We start from the raw sequence: 21,352 nt of genomic DNA on the forward strand, positions 1-21,352 counted from the left end.
AAAATATATTTCCTGACATTTTTTTTATATTTACATTTTAAGCAAGTTTCTGGTCTTTCTTTCAAAATGTTCATGACAAAATTAAATTGGGGTTGAAATTAATTTTGTATGCATTTAATGATTTTATTTTAAAATATCTAGTTTATCGGAACTTAAATTATTTTATTTTAATTACAATATTTAATATATTTTTACATCTTACTAAAAATATATAAGTGAGATATAATATTATTATTATTACGTTAATAGAAAATAGTTAGTTTTTTTTTAATGCATTTTTAATTTAAATTACTGAAATCAAAAATACTATGTTACTATACTAATAACTATAATTTACTATTGCGAGTTAATAGATATTATTACACGAGGAATTAGTATAAATAGCAAAATACCACCTGCCTGTCGGCATTGTATTTGACATCTGAAGCCATTGTTGATGCCTTGATGGTGAAATAAGTGTTTACTGAATATATAAAACATTAGGTTCTGATACTGTCGTAAGTAAGGAGTCATCAGTATTACTAATAATAATTAAGAATAATATTGCAATTAATTATGTGTTAGTACACCAAGTACCCTTAGTACCCATAATATTATAGATTGAGTTCAGAAAAAATGAGGACACACATTTGTCTATTTATTATTAGTCGTTGGTAAAAGTCGAGTATCTACACACACTTATGTACCGAAATTGCCTATACATATCGCCCTCATATCTTAACCATACCAACATATATATAACAGTGACTGAACACATATCGGACATACACGGGTATAAACATGCCATAATAAAACCCCTTTCACTACAATACAAATGTGTTTTTTTCATGAGTTGCGAAATTAAATTTTACAATTATCGTAATTACAATAAATCTGAAAAATTCAATTTAAATTAGTGGTTATCAAATCAACGGTAATTGAAATCGATTTGTGAGTATGGGATTATCAAACCATTATCCATCACGCCATAGAACACCGTACGGCTAAAGAGTATTTGTCCGCCGCACGACTGGCAACACTGCAGGCGAATCGTTTCACGCAGGCACCCCACTACATTGGAAACTTGGTGCCCCTACAACATCCCCTAAAATCGGGCACTAATAAAAAAAAACCTACGTTGATACGTAGTGTATACTCAATGAGACCTTATTGACAATGCCATTTTCGCAGATGTAGTATCGATAACAATGTCTCCTAAATAGGTTTTTCATGACTCGCAAGTTTCCTCGATCGTTATTAGAGAAGACATATTAAATATTCATATGGATATTGTGGATATTATACTGAAATAGTTTAATATTATGTGATAGGTTTGATTAAAAAAAAAAAAACATGCAACTAGTATCAGTATATTAGAAATAGTACAATAATTTTAGTTGTTTCGCAGAACGACGAAACGTAAAGTCAAATACTCGATCCCGTCGTGCTGTTCGAATGAGATTCGGGGAATTTTTGGTTTTTCATCCGATTTATTGGGAACCACTGAAAATTTGTTAAGCATATTCGTTGATTCCGTGGAGTAGTCGGGTGTGCCTCGTCAATTCGAGGGAAACGACAACGACGACGGTGGCGGCGTTGGCAGCCGCGGTGGTAGCTGCCCAGCCGACGTTTAGTGAATGACCGTACAACAGTGATCGGCGCGCGCGCGCACCCACCGGGCCCCCAATCAATATGCCGGGGACCCAGTACCGCCCCGGGCGTACCTGCCCACAACATAACCCGGTTATTTACTATACCCACCTATATGTATATAGCGGGCACTTCCGCGGGGGTTCCCAAAAACGCTTCCGAACAACGGCGTTGTACCTATATGTGAACTGTAAATAATAATAATACATAAACGTATAACAATATGCAGTGTGTGCGACGGTCACTGGACTCTGGTGTGTCAAGTATAAGTCCTTTTACACCCTCTATGCCATCTACGCCGATCCACACTACGTACCGATATAACACGTACGCCAAACGCCTCGCACCCCACTGACACAAGGCTATCATATTATATCACACACACGTACGCACGCGTGCACACAAATACCGGGGTGGGTGTGTGTGTGTGTGTGTGTGTGTGTGTGTGTATACAGTACCTCTGAGCTATAGCAAGTGCGAAATGAACAATCGAGGTTTTATTGAAATTGAAATATATATACATTACGGGAAAAAGTCGAAATCGGTCAAACCTCAAAAATTCCAGGTCAAAACGCAAAAATCGTTCACGGTACTTAGACAAAAGTCATACTACGACTTTTTCCCAGGCAAACCTAGTTGGGATCAATATTATTTGGGAAAACCAGCAACTATACATTAAATATTTCTCAGTATTATAAAAAAAAGTATATAATAATATTATTTTGATGTAAATAAATAATTAAAATGTTTTTATAAAATATAAATACCAACCACAAAAAAATATTTTTTATTTTTTTTTATTATTAAAATGTACTATTATGTACTACTTATGAAATTTATTTAATAATTATTATTTTGTGAATTTCTATAATTTTTTTTTTAATTTTTCAAATTAATATAATAATTCATAATATTTATGTACCTAATATTAAAAAAAATATGGTACTTACTGTAAATATAAATTTGATACGGTTTGACCCAAGTGATATGTTGGTCACAACTATAGGTTTGCCCGGGAAAAAATCAAAATATGACGTTTTTCCCAAGTTCCATACAGTTCATATTTTGCTCTTTAATTTCTAAGGTTTTCCCGATTTCGATATTTACCCATGACATAACCTATACCATTACCTCTAGATGATTTCTCTTTTCTTCTCTATTGGATTTCCAGACGATTTACTTTGTGTTTATTCTAGGGTGCGCTAATTATTAGTATATATGACGGCGTGCAATATATTATAATCGAACACATTTACAACCGATAAATACATATTTATTTTCAAAATCTAGTGAACGGTGTTTAAACAAAATATAAAATTACGAAGGAATACGACTATTGTGTTACTATTACCGTGTTATAGCGAAACGAATTCTTGAAAGATTTTTCTGTTATTTAATGTTATTCAATGGCAACTATGTTTTGGCAATGTAAAAATTTATAAAATTTATATATTTAATGTCTCCAATGAAAATAAATTCAAAGAATAATTAAATTATAGTTAAGAAAACTTCTAACTTCGTGACTCTTGAGTGAAAATTTAAATATAAATGCATAAAATTATTTTTGATATTAAGTCCCAAACCAATTGTTTTGACATGCAGTCTGGAATCATATACTTATATATTATGTAAATCAAAATATAGTTAATTTATGTAGAATAATCTAACTAATATAGTAACACTCTATTATAAAATGCGTTATTAATTCATGTTTATAAATAATCATTAAATTACAATATTACACTCAGATTTTAATAATATTTTGAATTAAAAATAATTTACGTAATATTATAACACTATAATATATATACTCTAATCCTTAAATTTTAGATAATCAAATGACAAGTATTTAAACCAAATATGTTTATGTTAAAAAAAATTTACCATAGTATAATACACAATAATTTTAAACAGAAACATGACATCCTATCTTTCCCTTTTAATGAATGTTCCCGATTAAAAACTCTTTGTGTATCACTGTTAATAACTTTACCCTATAAGCTAGTAAACTTTACGATACGTTTTAAATACGTCAAGCAATTAATAGAAATTAATAGTTTGATACATCAATACAATAACATTTCTAAAATGTAATTTAAGATTTAACTATTATATTCAGATTAATTGTTTATAAAATATGCTTAATTATAAGCATATGGTATATCCCATATTTTGTGGTACGTTGTAGCTATAGAAACTATTATCTATATTACTACCTACCCCCTACTTTAACACAATCAACAAATCATCCAATATAGGTAATATTTAGCTATAATAACAGTAACTTTAAAAATTATGAACATGAAATGGAGTCAGAAAAGTAACTTTTGTTACATACATTAAATAATAATAATTATAATAAATATAAAGTTTTTTAAAAATCGTTATTTTTTTATTACTTCAAATTAAAAAAAAAAATGATTTCCAAAAACATTGATACTTGACAAGAAATCGAATATTTACCATTAAAATAACAACACCGTATACATTAAATTAAATTAAACTTGTGCGTTATCCTAATTATGAATAATTTATTTTTAGAACACGTTGTACTAGATTATTTTAATAAATATTAATTTTTAATTAAAATTACTAAATTAAGATTTTAAACTATTATAGCCAAATTATTTAGTTTCTTTTACCTTAATAGGATTGTTTGTAAGTCTGTAACAATTAATTATAAAAACTGTAATGAAAAGCATTTCTTGTCATACGATTTTATGCATTTAATAAAAAATAAACGAAGGGGGTAGTTAATCGTGTGAAAAAAACAACAGTGAACAGAACATGATCGATAATGTCCCTTCTGAAACTAAAAAGCACGAGCGCATTGTGCGTATACTCTACATTCGTGATTCGTATTGAATGTAGTTTTTTAGTTTAGTCGTGATTTATGACCTCAAAGAACTTCTGTAAAAAATGTTTCCGTCGAACCCTTTAAATTATCAGTCATTCTGTTTTCAACTTATATTCAACAATATCCATTTTAATTTCAAAGAAAAATTTCACCTGGAAAAACGACCATTGTTATTATTATATTATACCAATGGCTGTATATAAAAACAAATAAACGATATACGCTAAAAAAATATTGTTTTGTTTAAAAATACGTTTTCGTAAATGATTTTTATAATACATTTGGTAATAGATTTATATCTTACACTTATTAAATAATTCACCTATTAGTCTGTTATTGTCATAGTCCATAGATATGAAGTATATAAAATATTATACAGTTTATTAAAGTTATTACTATTATATCTACTAAAAAAATGCAAATATGTGCCTAGTTGTTTCATATTTAGTTGATATTGATTTTTGATAATTTACCACATTTGATTTTCTACGTGTATTTTAAAAGTAAAAACATATTATGTGTATAAAATATTATAAACACAGAGAAAATTAATTTGCTTATGAGTTATGATTAATCTATGTTCAATACATTTTCAAAAAGTATGTATAATTTATTATTATTTTTATCTAGTACATTTTGTTTTTTTTTTTTTACTATTAAATATCAAGCAACATTTAAACTAAATTCGTTTTTAAAAAATATAACATTTTATTGGTTTATCATGGCATATAAAATAACTATCAATAATTATGTTACAAAATGTATGGAATAATAAATTACCTTTCAAAATAATAAACCTACAGAATTACAAAATTATTTTTACAAAAATAAGTAGATAATAAATACAAACAATTAACAAACCATACTTTCTGTACAGTTAATATTAAATCGATTTATTTTAAAATTTCAAAATCTATATATCAAAAAAAAATAATGAATTAGGTAGGTAGTAGGTATAGTTAAATATATTAAGTTTGTAAGAAGATAAAAATAATATAATTAATATTTGAACTGATTTCAGTGAAACGTGTTACAACTAAATTGATAAATAATAATGGTCGAATTATAAATATAAACTATTTGATCCTCAAATTTGATAACACTGATTAAAAAAAATAAAAAACTATACTTGATAAATTATTGTCATTTATTACTAACTGTATTATATTTCCTAAAATAAAGTATTTACTTTATTTTTTACGAAAGTAAATGATTAAGAGGGGAAACTTTTCAAGTGCCACATTCATATTTTTTCTTTTTAATTATCTCTTTATCTTTGCGTTTTTTCTCAACATTTTTCTTTTTTAAGCGGTTGGTCTCTTTTTGTGGAATCTAATCTAATCTATCATCTTTATAAATATTTCCATCAGTCACCAGTATTATATGGAATTATCCCAATGTAATATATATATATATATTAATTTGACATTGTTGTAATCATCAAACTCGTATTTATACTAAAATATTTATACCTAAAACGCAATTTAAAAAATACTTAACTTTGAAAAAGTACATTTTCATACATACAACTCAATGTATTTAATAATTAATATTTACTGTCGTTAACGATCACATAGTTTATTCTGTATAAGGAATTTTACAAATTGATATACATAGTGACTTGTGCCGAAGAAAAATAATTAAAATAATACAATGTTCACTATAATGTGTTATGGATAATAGTAATTAGTAAGTAAATTTCTCTATTTTATTAAATTATTACTTTTTAAAAATTTTTATGACAAAGCTTTTCCGACACTTTTAATTATGATATTAACAAAAACATAATTTAATATAGAATCAATACTACCAGTTTTTATTGTAAAATATATAAGTACGTATAAAAAAAAATTAAGGTATACATCATTTAATTAAATACTATTTTATTTTGTAATATATCAATGCAGTCATACATATTATAGGTATGTGATAATATGATACTATGACAAAGTTTTTCAGAATCTATATGTAACTTTGTATTATACCCAAATATTCCAAATACAGAAATTAAAACAATAATTACTCAATGCATAGACTATAATAGGTTTTATTATCATTAAAGTTTTTAGCAGATTATTTAAACTATACCTACAATGAATTTTATTATAAGTTGTTAATGTTTTAGTCCAGCCATGGCTGTAATAAATAAAAGTATATTTCCGTTTTCCTGACGTTTTTGCGTAACTTTAATCAGGGACGTATTTAGGCACAAATTTTTTTTGAGTATCAAGATTTTTGGGACGGGCAAATTTGGAAAATATAGGAAAAAACATTTTCTTTAGAATGGATACCTACATTTTAATATTTTTAAATAGTATTTAGTATTTTCAATCTTTGAACAAATAAATTAAAAGTAGTTCTCCTCTTTATTTAAATATTAAATATACCTAATATGTAAATTAATATTAGAAGATTCTCTAACGGATGTGTAGACTAAATCCTAATATAGATAGGGTACAAAAAATATAATAATATGTTTGAACACCAATTTCTAACTGTACGACTAGACGTTATTTGTCTTACCTCAAACGAATAAAAAATTATTTACGGTCGACTATGTGTACCATACAACTCAATTACTGAGTATTGAAGAGAATTTTTTGTCTCCCTATGAGGAACTATAATATAATCACGATGGTGATGGTTTAATTGATGCATATTACAATGTGGACAAATTATAGTAATAATGGATAATTATAGTAAAAGTAAATAATTAGTAAATTAAAAAAAATTATGTTAAGTATAATTTAGTATTAATTAATAATATTTCTTTTTTTTTTAATAAATATGACTAATACTTTGTATGAAAATTACATATCACCTATAATTTTCTATAGGTAATATTTTAAATATCTACAATAATATATTGCAATACCTCTTGTTACACAATATTTAATAAACCCAGTACTGTTTTTAAATACAAACGGGAAAATATTAAATTTTTAAATATTCACGGCCAGGAGTTTCTCGTGTCATAAACAACTATGATATATAATATATAACATTTTAGAAACCTTCCGACACTAAAAAAAACTCATAAATGTTTTCCATAACGACAAAATATGACAAAGACAAATTTTTATTCGCTATTAATATTTGTTCGTTTTCTTAAGTTCTAATAAGTTATAACACAAACAAGTAATCCACCAAGCTGATTAAAAGTCCTACAACGCAAATGGTGATGTGCTATTGTAACTTGTAAATTTAAACGATCGAAGTGTTATCAAAGGGTCATATTCAACTAACGACAAGATGATGTACTCATACAGTCATATTGTACAGATTTCAATAAAAATATTCAAAAACTATTAGAAGCTGGTAATGTATTAATCTTAAAAACGTTGTATTAATGTGTGTCCTATAGGTACTTGATAAATCAATAAATATATGCAACAACTAATACAATAAGACGTTATAGCATTGAATTAAAAATATAAAAGCACATCTGAAATAAAAATACAACAAATTTAGACATAAAACTATTAACAAAATATGTACTTAACTCGCTTCGCTTTCCTCGGATATTGGTGTTTTTAATAAGAAAATGCTAAAACTTATACCTATAATATTTGAAAAATAATTTTTAACAAAGCTTGGTTTTATCTAGAACGGTCAAGATCTTTTATGAAAGCTGAATGTATTACATTTTTCATTTGTATCGAATTAATTTTAATGTAACAATACTGTTCCACAATTTCAAACTATTCATAGTAGCATACGAGAAAAATAAGCTAGTGTAATCAACCGCTATAAATGCTATCTAACTTTTACTGCCCCGAAAAATGTTTTCCAAATATTTATATTTTAGATTCTGAGCGGAGCGAGGAAGCTAGTGATTTTACAATGGTGTTAATTTTTTTTTTTTATAATTATTCTGTATACAAAATTTCTACCAGAAGGAGTGCTTCGATTCAACATATTATAGTACCTTATCTTTTAGAAAATTGGATAAAGATGGTACTTTAGAGGAGTCATTTTTCGATTTTATCAATAGTTATTAATGCCACGGGAAAAACTACTGACATATTACGAAAAACCACTTAAAATGGCATTTTAATTTCTAACGATTTATTTATCACCGTAGTAAAAAAAAATTATAATATTATAATATTAATTCAACTTAAAAGCTATAATAAATAATAAAAATTTAAAAAATCCAGACTGATGAACCGTCTCCGCTCAGAATCGTTTTTCTTATACAATGATATTATATCATTGAATTCAAGTTTAATGCAATCCATTATACATCGACCCACTTGTAACCTACTGTACAGCAAAGCGACATAAACTTATCCGCTTTTTAATGAGTTATTATGTATAAATATTATAGTATAATAGGTATAATAATCAGTAAAATTATAAAAACAATTTTTTTCTAGCTAAATCAATAAAAAAAATATGCAAATAATTTAATCTAACTGACATATCGTCCCTGAGAATGTACAGTATCATAATATAGTATTTTATGTATTTAAATGTTTATAACAATCATCTAATTGTCGTCAAATCAGAAAATTATGCACAGGTATATTTTCATTATTTTATATTAAAAATACAAATATTCAACATAGGAAAATGTTCTCTGAGAAATAGTATATAAATTTTTCAATTTTTACGACAATTACATTTAAATTAAATTGTACGCTTTAATAACAGGTGTATAAGTATATGAGTGGACGTGTGGTGAACTAAATACAATACCTAACCAAATGACGTAATATTATTTCATGTTCATAATAATTGAATAATGTGTTCAGTTTTACATCCAGACATTTTAGAGGTTAAAATAATGTCAACAATTATTGAAGTTAAATGCACCCTCAGGTATACTGTAAAATCATTAACTTTATCGATATTTCAAGTAGTTTAAATGGTTTTAACAATTTAACTAGAAACAAAATATGAACTGAACAATACCTGTAATAATAATTAAACTTACAATTTAAAGCTTAATCATATTATATCAGTATCGCCAATATCTATCAATAATGGGAAAATTATGAAAAAATATGATATAGATGATGTATCTCTAAATCGTTTCGACATGATTATTCTTTAAAATTATTATAATGTACATTTATAAAAGCTATGTTGGGTATATTTAATCGTGGCGCATCGCATGGTGCTACCGGTTTTTGGTGGAGGGGAAGCATTTATGGAGTATACCTATATATAACGGAAATGGGCGCGTGGAAGGATAGCAATGGGAGAGTATAACGAATAAGTGGTGAGACGGCGGCGAGTAGAGCCATGGAGGACGATGGGTGGTGCGTGAGTAAGGAGCAGAGTAGTAGACGACTGTGGGGCGTATGTGGGTCGGCGGACCTTGGCGTGGAGGACTGGTGCGGGGTATCGGATGGGCCGGGAAGGGGTGTGGGAATCGTCTACGGGGTACGTGTACCTTTTGAGACACCGCTGCGCTGGATCATTCAGATAGGATTGTCAACTGATTTCAGGTACATGACTTGCCGCGTACGTGGTACACACGGCCTGTACGCGATACCGTCGCGTTGTCCGGCCGCAATCCATTCGCCGAACACGCCGACGTTCCCGCCGGTACTACTGGTGCTAGTGCAGGCGCGATTGATACCGATGCTAGTGGTGTTGATGCCCGGTGACCAGCCGAATGGCATCATCGACGTCCGGCTATAGCACCCGGACAGAACTTCTGACTTCCACCGTTCGATCTTTGATATACGGTGTTCGTTTCCTTATTTTTTTCGGCCGACCCCTCCACCGGTTGCGATCCTATTCGCGTCGTGTTGCGCCCACTACGGCAACGGTGATGGTACAACACACAAATCGCTTGCCAACCGCATCATAATACTACAACAGTAATAAAAACAGTAACGAACGAAGGGAAGGCGAACGATTCCGGCGATAAACCTTCGTGCACAACGGTTCACGGCACTATATTATTATTATTATTATATTATCGTTAAAAATAGCGCCACACGGCTACACGCGCGCGCAAAAACAACGAAACATATTATTATTGTATTATAATATTATTATGTCGCCTTCTATATATGTCTGCACTCGGCAATAATATTATAATATTAGTTAGTATCACATACCGCGATGGCGTTAAATAAGTAACGATGACTTAATGGTAATTATCGCACGCGTACGCCACTACAATATAATAGAGCGGTACACTGCTGCATTGACGGCATAATAATAATAACAATAATAACGTGTGTAGATGACGACGAGCCTCGCCAGCCAGCCAGCGCGAGGTAGAGCCCACCGCACGGACCGAGACACTCAAAAAACTGACGACGCGGAGGGCTTACGGGAGTACGCACTACTCCAGTTGACCTGACGCCGCGTGCACACGCACACACATAGACGGCGGATTAGCCCGACTAGAAGGACCCTCCCGCACCCTGCGCGAAAACGGCAACGCGCCCGCGCCCGCACACGCTCACACGTACACACACGCACGTGCACAAATACACGCACACGCGCGCGCCAACCCGCATTACGACACTCACACACACGCACACCCACACTTACACAGGCGCTCGCGCGCGCGCACGCTTGAGGACCAAGCGCACGCGCACCCGCGATACACTTCGTGTACTTGCATGGCCCGCGCTCGCGCACACGCACACAAAAACTTGTGGAAACCGGGTCATCCGTAATTCACCAATCAGTGCGGCCAAAACGGCACAGACCCATTACCGTTCCAAACACCTGTAAACATTTACATTTACACGGAGCTGCTGTACAATATTTTATGACCCACAACTATATTATCGTCGTCATTCGGCGTGGTATCGACTGTGGCGGTGGGGTCTTATACCTGTGTCACTTTTCAACGCGAGCCCTCATCGCGTTTTCATATTATACTATTATTAAAATAATTTTTCGTTTTCATATCATCATAATATTATTATATTAATAATATTATTATACACGTTGCTGTCTGTCGTCGATGATTCACACACGGGAATCGACGTCGAGTCCTCACAATATTTTCTTCATCTTGTATAGTTATCATATTATTATATTATAATGTATAATTTCGTAAAACTGTCCCCACGATATAATGCATTATAGTTTATAAATATTATATTATATTATATACCGCATACATTACGAACAATACGGATTTTGAATATTATATACGTTTCGGGTGTACTGATCTTATACATGAATACGTTTTGAAATAGACGTCAATTTTCCTACAATCTACGGGAAAAGAAGAATTTAAACAGTTTTTGACGTTCCGATAATGTAACATGCAATGTATATAATATGAAATGTACATCAGCATAGCGCACGTTGCTAGTCAAACGTGTTGCCGATATTTCCGTTCCTCTTGGCAACCGTATTCGATGTTTTACGCGTTGCTGTATGCAAAGGTATCCGTGAATTTTAATACGCAAGAGCGTTTACATAAGTCTCCTCCAATACGGGCAACTATATTATAATATATAAGCAATAACGAGCCGTATACCTTCGCTTCTATAAAGTCAATATTTACTGCAGACTGCAGCCGTATATTACTACTTAGCTAAACCGTCTACTGTTGGAAATACGATACGTGTGTATACCTAAGTCATTATATAAACGGCTTCCAAAGTACGACGAGTAAAATATAATAATGATAATTGATTTTGACATGTCATGATTTCGGAAATTCAATCATTAACGAAGATTCTTGTCTTTAAATCGTAGAAAATACCGTTAAAAATCCTACCCTTCCCTCTCCACATATATTACGGATGACACGAACGAAAATGTATATAAAACCTCTCATATTTGATAGTTCGAAAATGTGCTATTTGCAGGGTTCACGCTATCTGGCCGCGAAATCCAACGTTCCGGTCGCCGTTAGCAACCGAAAGCTGTAGCCGATCGAACGATTTTCGTAGCTACGCCCTTGAGCGCTACGCTCTACACCTACCCCCACGGCTGTACAGTGTTCGCAGCCGGACACCTCCTCTTCCACTCCGTCCGGCTGCTGTAAAGTCTGAAACCGAAAAAAATTTATAAAAAAAAAATTAAAAACTCCCTCCCCGAAGTCCATTCGTCGTTTTCTTTTTATCCGTTATTTTTTCACCGGGTAAACGCGAAACAAAACGGTTTAACGTTGGCCAACGGATGTCCGTTGTTGTCAGTTATTGCTGGGAAACGTATCTGTCCACCGGCAGAGGGTGCTGTTGGACGGTCACAATACTCTCTGCACACGTCGCAATGCATTTATTTAAGTCAATCATCACATACGTTTGTAGTGGTAGTCGTTTATTATCATTTCCCTGGGCGCGCGGTCATTTGTCGTGCCGTCGTCGTTTTTCGCGTCACCGCCACTCGGCCGCGGTCGACAATTGATCCGGACGCCGCGGGAACACGTCACGGCTTCTCTACGACATCGGTACGTAACAATAACACACATAACCACAATAACACACAACAACAACAACGACGACGACGACGACGACGACGACGACGACGACGACGACAATATTATACGGTATAAAATATGTTATTATTATAATATATTTGATGGCGATGAATTATATATAATACGGGTACGAACCGAAAATAGTCGTACCCACCTACATATGGCATACCCCACAGACCCATATGGCGGCCGCAGCTGTATGATATTATGATATTACGAACAACCGGCGAATGCTCTTAGGAGTAGTAATATTATGGTAACATATATCACCGTCTCCAACACCGCATAAACTCTGCAGCTTTAACGGTATCACGTTTTTATTAACATGCTTAAATATTAAAACCATATTTTAATCTCGTTGTCATAATATTATGTAGCGTACCACCGTCGTGTTATCACACAACAAGTGTGTACCGCGCGTGGTACGCGTTCGTTCCGAGCATATTGATTATCGAACAGGCAGAGCGTACGATTGTGTATACGAAGCGACAGTCAAACACTCGAACTCTATGATATTATTATAATATTTTATGAATATGTCTGTACTATAATATTCAGACGCGTGAATAACTAGTTCTCGTTAATAATGCTACAGCGGTGATAATATCAATGACTATAATATTATTATTATTCACCGCTGTCCGATCCGACGATTGCTGACAATAGCTTTCTGTTTAATCATACGAATATTATAGTTAATTTGATATTTTTGTGACGTTGTGGGTGCGGGTCGCTGACTAACTCGTTACACGGCGCTTGGGCAGGCAATTGTGCTACATCGATGTATAGGTGGCTTGCAAACAAATACTCATCTTGATAATACTATAAAAATTACATGATTATAATATTAATTATTATAAGAATAATAGTATTATACTTTGTTTTAAGGAAGGGTTTTAAAATTTAAATTAAATACGCTTGCAACCTATTGCGTTGTTGGTCTTGGGTAAGCTGCATATCTAGCCTGTAGATAACTGCGAGTCATTTAAAAAACAAAAATGTTTCAAGTTTAAAAAATTCCACTACGTACCTAGTATAAGTGTATACAGTGGCGCCAAAATATATATTTACCTATGACAATTGTCATAGGTGATTTTAGTAGTTTGGGGGTCACCTTTGTTATTCTATAGTTATTTTACGAACATTTGTTTAATAGACAACATTAAATTATACTTGGTGTATGGTAATGTAATTATAAGAAATAGGTGGGTGTCAACATTTTGTGTGGAGGTGTCTAATGTCATAGGTAAAATTTTGGACTTCGGCGCCACTGAGTGTATATATAATGTATAGTGTATAATAACTAGTGTAATATATAATTATTTGCGATATGAATAATTATTATATAACATATTAGGCAAAATCCCAATTTTTAAAAGTATTAATATAATATTTCTTATCACTGTGGCACTGTGCCGATGTGCACTTCTATCAGACGTCTTAACTGAATTATTAATGCCCAATAGTATACAGCAATGATGATTAACCAAGCGAGCTCACCTCGATTTTTTTTAATTCTGTTTTTTAGAATTTGTATGTATACTTAAGGACAATATTTTCAAATACTTAAATTGTATAAACCATTTAAGGAAAGTCTCGTGACGATATTAACTTATTTTTCCAAAAAAATATGATAATCACCCATTTCTTCTGTATATATAGTTGATCAGATGACTTTTCTGAACATTTTCATATATCTAAATTAAAATTTGTGCAGTTTTGGAGGCAATGATGGTTTTAAAATATTGGAAATTAATATTACTCTATCAATATTTTAAATGTTTTAAATATTTTAACAATTGTCCGAGTATATATAGAAATTACCAGATCCAATTTTATTATATTACATATAATTGATATTTTTATTTTTTATATACCCATTTTTAATGATATTTTTATAATATCATCATTGGTATATTATATATTTTAATAACTCTGAAACTACTCGCTCGAATTTTGATTAAGATGTATACATTTTTTTTTTTTTAAAACAATCGCTTAGTACATAACAGTCAATTTGTTCTCATTAGAAAAAAAAAGTTACTATCACCATAAGACACTCCTTAAATGGTATAAAAATCTGAATAGTGAAAAACGGGGTTCAAGTATTTTTGAAAATTCAAAAACCAGAATTTGAATAAATGTATTACTATAGGAGAAAATTGGAGTGAGCAGCATGCTTGTTGAGTCACACTAAATAATACTAGTTCATATTATATATACATATATTATATAGTTACAAATCGATCATGGTATTTGTTGACATACGCCGCTCATAATTTCATTCGTAGTCATTGTTGTTTCAATTTAATTCCAACGAATTGAAACATTTTTTTCTATATATATTATATATATATATTTTAATAAAATGAAACAGTTGCTGAATGTGAACATATAATACGTGTCCATCGATGAGGTGGATAAATTATACTATGCATAATTATTAATGTTCAATTAATACTTTATAATTATACAATAAAATTATATTATTTATGAATTGTTATCATTTTACTTTGTTTTATAGTCCCATTACTAAACAAACTACCTAAACAATTTTTCCTGTGTTATTTTTTACACATAAAATGTATGACGTAAGTTTTTATCTAAAAGTGTACACATAATAAATAAATATAAAAAAACAAACGTTGTTTACTCAAAAAAAAAAGCTGAAATTTCTGATTCCTGATAGCAATATTATTATAGCATATTCGCATAGGTATATAGAAGTTAACGCGGATAAAAGAGGTACCTACTAAAGAACAACATTAGGTACTATAAAAACTTTTGGAAAATAATATTCAAAACAAAAATGCTAAAATTGTTTTAAGTCATACTAATTAATTATTAATAATTAGGGCTCGGATTTTGTAGCAAAATAAATCCTTAAAAAGCATTTTAAGTAGCCAAAAACAGCCAAAAAAAGCATTTATTCATTTAATTCTAAAAAAGCAAATTTCAATTACACATACAATTAAATATTAAAAAAAGGAATTTACAACCATATATTTAGTCAAGTTACTTTCATTAAAACTCATATTAAACATATAAAACGTTATATTTTTTATCCGAATTTATTTTGACTTCACACAATTTACAAAATATAATATTTCCGTCAGTCATAAGCACATTTTCACCGAATTATCTTACGATTTTTTTTAATTTTAAATTTAAATTTTTAACTTTTGGCATTTTGACGATGAGAGAAATTATTTAGAACACTATACGTTTATACCTCACTGATTGTTGATTGATATTTACCGGCCAACTAAAGTATTAGAACGTGCTATAAAAATACGTAGTTATAATTCAGATAATTTTCCCTTTCCTTGAGTCGTAATTGATACAACTATAGATAATTGTAAATAAAACTATTTCGGCACAATAACAACAGTTATTTTATCAGTCATATATTTATTACTGGTTTTTTCACTGGTTTTATAATTTCTGGTAATAATAATATAGTCCAAGACGTATAATATACATAGAGATAAGCTAAGTTTTCAAGAAAAATATGTAAAAATTAAGAAAAAATAACTAAATAGGGGGAAAAGCAATAAAAAGCAGATTTTGTGGAAAAAAGCAAAAAAAAGTTTACTTCATTCAAATCAGAACGATTCAAAACGTATTTATATATAAGAATTATCTTTCTATCTCAATTCCCTCAAAAGAAGCATTTGCTACAAAATCCGAGCCCTATTAATAATTATCCATGTGACCATGCGATTTAGTCTTGTAGTTTTTATTTATTTATTTAATTTTCTGCATAGAAAATATTATAGTACCTAATGGCAGCACTATAATCAATTAATCGCTAATAACTAATAAATATGTAACATATCACGTATATACATTTCAAATGTATTCTGAAGAATAGTATATAGGGGTAGTAATTTAACATAAAAGTGAACATTTTTATAGAGCTCAATTGTAATTATTTTATTTTTATTAAATAATTCAAGTGTAAATTGAACCATATGTTATACCTGAATAAAATATACTCCTAAATTGCAATAGCACCATGATGAAAAACGGACGGAATGGAAAGTTAGTTTGATTTATTTAGGTCATCCACAGGATGTAACAGGTGTTTAATACTGTAGTAAATTCAATAATTAATCTTAATGTGAAAGCTATAAGATATATGTGCCAGATATTTAAAAAGATTGACAGTTATTGGGTGGATATCATAATCGGACGATCATAATCGTATTAATATATAATTACCTAATCTATTTATTTTATAACAATTTAAATTAATTTATAATTTTATTCCCAGATGGTAAGAAGTGTAAAAGTTAACACGTTGATGACCGTCAAAGTATATAGCTCTATATAGTCATTAATTATTAATGCTTCAACTTCCATGACTACCTGCATACAGATACAATAAAAAATATGTACTTAAACATGCGTATTAATAATTAATGTTTCAAATATTTGAATTTAAGGTGACACGTGCACGGTACAACGATTCCGGTGGTGGAATTAGATGGTAGACAAGCTGCAATGGCAGATGTGCAAATGGATATTTACGAGGACATGTTCAAAGAGATTACGAAAAAAATTTACGGACAAGACACATCGTCGTCCGAGGACAGGCAGTTTGATGGCCAAGACGCGTACAAAATGGTAGAAGAGGGCCTGAGCATGATCGACAACGATGAGGCTGAGTCGTTCGGCGAACCATCGCAGCCCGAGGACGACCCTTGGGTGACCAGTGACGAAACGATCTCGTGGACTACGTCGAAAATTGGCAGCTACAACGTGGACAAGAAACTGTTCAAGTGTCAGGAGTGCGATTCCATGGGCCTTCTGTCTAGTGTGGCCGAACACTGGCTGGGCACGCACGCTGACGTCAAGGTGTTCCAGTGCCCACAGTGTCCGTACGCGAGCGCGTACACAAAGTGCATCCGCTTGCATTTGGCCCGACAACATAACGTGGTGGCCGAACACGGGACGCATCAACAGGCTGGCCGGAAATCGTGGAAGGAGAGCCCGGTACTCGAAGAGGTCACCAGCTACCTGGGCCGGTTGAAGGCGGCGGCAGATAAAGCGATAGCTACCGCCGCCGCTGCCGCAGCGGCCGCTGCTGTAGCAGCATCTGCCGAATCGGAAGCCGCCGACGACGAAATGCGACTGAACGCGGCCGACACGGAAACGCAGACCGCTCAGAAGCGGTTTAACTGTGCCCACTGTCCGTACGCCACCGACCGGCGGGACCTGTACACCAGACACGAGAACATACACAAGGAAGACAAACCATTCCAGTGCGACATATGTCAGAAGCAGTTCAACCGGGCAGACCACGTCAAGAAACACTACACACGCATGCACAGAGAACACGAGTACTGCTTGAGCCGAGTGAAGCGCGACCCTTTCGGTAAGTCTGCAGCCGCGGCCGCGGCTCATCATCAACATCACCTGCAGAGGGTGACGCTGTATTCGGGCGACCCACCACCGCTGGAACCGGAGACGCAAATCATCGTGTCGCGGACAATTGACGAACAACCACTGACCCCGGCACCGATTATTGCAGCTAACAATCCTATTGTATTGGAAGATCAACAACAACAGCAGCAACAGCAACAACAGCAACAGCAGACGGTCGTCAACATCGCCGTGGTCAATTTTAACGAACAGACCGGCACGCACACTATACAAATACCAATACCAGCTAACCAGATAAAACCGGTGAGTCGGACTTAGATTCAGATTTTTTATTAGGCGTGTGCAATCATTGTATACCAAAAAAACACAAGTTTTATACAAATTGTAAAATTGCCTATACCCCCTTTAAATTGTAATACGTATACTAACCAATACTCAGTAATATCATGTGTTGAGTTCAAAATATTGTTTTCATACCCGTCTTTTAAGGACACCAAATATCAAGCAATGGGTTCATCTGTTGAGGGGATATAATTATTATGTATTTAAATTTAAATTTTATATGAACGTATAGTTCGTAAAATAATAAATTATGCTGAACCAAATTAATTAACATTTAGCTAACTCTTAGAATAAAAATATATATAAGTTGATATTAAATTTCTAAATGTCTACCTATATTTGGGTAAAATATAATTTACATTTAACTATTTAACGCTTTATAGGGCAAACCACCATAGGATATTAATACAGTAGCCACTCGATAATTCGAAATTCAGGGGACCGAGTTAATGCAGTAGTCACACGGTAATTCGATTTATAGAAGTTTTCGATTTACCGAGTGTTTGAATAATCCGCGATCACTTTTTTTTTCGGCTACCATCGCCTATTGACAAACACTTGTACTTTACGGGACCCATATTACGACTGACCACTGACTACATTTTATTCGATTTCAACAACGATTTACCCATTGCAGAGGTTTATTTTGGTAAAATAATACGATTAAAGTTTAGATTAAGTAGGTAAGGTACGATAACATTTATAAACTACGATAATATTTAACCACCGTCGTTATCAGTACGTCAAATAGATTGTACATAATCTTTGTATTATGTACATACATATTATGAACTTACATATTATAATCGCGTTTAAGGAAATTCGAATTGTATAGAGTATGTCCCAGTGACCCAGTGGCGCAACTAGGGCTGAAATGTTTAAGGGGGCTGTAGCCTCCACCTGACATTACATGAAAAGTAACCCATGGAGGCGATGCCCCCACAACCCCATATATGTTCACTTAAAAATATAAAAAAATCAAAATTAAATATTACGTTTCCTAATAATATTTTAACGATATATAAATAATAATAATTATTATTAGAAGTAGATTTTACAAGTTTTACCAAGAGTTTTACTTAATATAGGTAGATACAATATTTAAAAGATTATAAAATAAACATATTTCGAATGATCGATACATTAAATAAAATAAATAATTATTAAGCAAATAGTGAATGAATGTACCTAATCAGTAATCTTTTAAAATAACTATTAACATATGTTGTTACTTGTTTCACATCGTGATATAAAACAAAACAATATTATTGTAAATTTTTTAATATTATTTATTATATATTAATTTTTTTGTTGAAAAGTATACCTATATTATATTATAAGTATAATAATATATTTGTAATTGAATATTAATAATGTAATGATTACACTAATTATGTTTTAAAAATGCTATGTGGTTGTCAGTAATATTGTAGTGTGAGGGTTATTTTACAAGGGTCGGGGATTTTTTCAGGGGATTTTTATTTTGCTATTACCTATCTCTATGTTATAGTTCAGTGCATAGGTATACTGTAAAATTATGTGTAATAATCTTACCAAAAACAAAATAATACATTTTAATAAAATATACACACTTAATAGTTATTATATATCAAACTAATTATTATTAACTGTTTATGTAAATTTTAATAATCTTCATTAATCATATTATAAAATTATAAAAAAATAATTAAAATCGTTATTCTTTGTTATTTAATATGTAATTTCACCCAAATTTGAACTTAAAATAAATATTTAAAAAAACTGTATGTATGTTTTTAAATTTTTCTGGTTACAGAATTAACAACTTATGTGGAAGCTTTTTTTAAATTTTTATTAGGTATAATAGTTGAACATTTTATAACATTTTAACTACAAATAATTTTTCAATTTTCATTCTTGAACATATTCAAGTGATTTTTTTAGATTCTGAGTGGAACGATGAATGTATTGATTTTACAATAATGTGTGTTTTTTTTTATTTTTTTTTAAATTTTTTTTTAAATTTATTTTTTTTTGTCTGTGTACACGATAAGTAGTCTAAATAATGCTACGATTTTCAACTTCAGTATCTTGTTCGATCAGAAAGTGAATATCGTTGGTGCATTGGGGAGGTAAAATTATGGATGGGGAGGTAATAATCTTACCAAAAACAAAATAATTTATATCATACCGACATAAATTGTTTCCTTAAAACTAATACAAGCATACAAGCTTATGATATTTACCATATTTATCATAGGCAATATAAAAAAAATAATTTTTTCCAAAAAAAAAAAAAGAATAAGAAATACAGTTTAATTTTTAAAGATTTGTTAATATTTTAGGAGAGAACTGAATAATTTATTTTTAGGGGCTATTACAAGTTTGGGAGGGGCTAAGCACTCCCCCATTACGCGTATGTGTCCCACCGACAGACATTTCGAATTTTCGAGGGGACCGGAATACATGTATTTTCTTCTAATTATAGAGGTTTTCTCAGGGGACTTAGCATTAAGTTCGATTTATGGAGTTTTTCAAATTATTGAGGCTCGAATTATCGAGTGACTAATGTATTAATTTGAGGCGTAATTAAGGGGCCGATGAGAAAGATAGATTCCCCCTCAGAGCCTTTTTTTAATATATATATCAGGGGTGGCCAAACCGCGGCTCGTATCTTAACGTAACATTAGACTAAATTAACGTAAGAGCCAAAAAAAAAGGTCACATAATATACGATAATATTT

The 21,352-nt window shown here is 31.4% G+C and overlaps 2 protein-coding genes across 5 annotated transcripts in view; one reads left to right on the forward strand and one right to left on the reverse strand.

Moving 5' to 3' along the window:
• Window positions 1-10,835, reverse strand: part of LOC100168829 (regulator of G-protein signaling 17) — a 30,182-nt gene extending 19,347 nt beyond the window's left edge. For both annotated transcript variants that reach the window (XM_001951374.5, XM_008187638.3), the window contains exon 1: window positions 9,888-10,835. The gene's annotated coding sequence lies outside the window, so the exon portion shown is untranslated. The remainder of the gene's footprint in view (window positions 1-9,887) is intronic.
• A 1,507-nt stretch (window positions 10,836-12,342) lies between these two features.
• LOC100568773 (protein charlatan-like) overlaps window positions 12,343-21,352 on the forward strand; it is a 12,853-nt gene continuing 3,843 nt past the window's right edge. Inside the window, exons 1-2 of one of the 3 annotated variants that reach the window (XM_029488087.1) lie at window positions 12,343-12,968; window positions 17,348-18,590. In XM_029488087.1, coding sequence (XP_029343947.1) covers window positions 17,406-18,590 — 1,185 coding nt within the window. In that variant the 5' untranslated portion in view covers window positions 12,343-12,968; window positions 17,348-17,405. The other 2 variants (XM_003246354.4, XM_029488088.1) reach the window with 2 other exon arrangements.

Source organism: Acyrthosiphon pisum, chromosome A1, assembly GCF_005508785.2.
Source record: "Acyrthosiphon pisum isolate AL4f chromosome A1, pea_aphid_22Mar2018_4r6ur, whole genome shotgun sequence".
In the NCBI taxonomy this organism is placed as follows: domain Eukaryota; kingdom Metazoa; phylum Arthropoda; class Insecta; order Hemiptera; family Aphididae; genus Acyrthosiphon; species Acyrthosiphon pisum.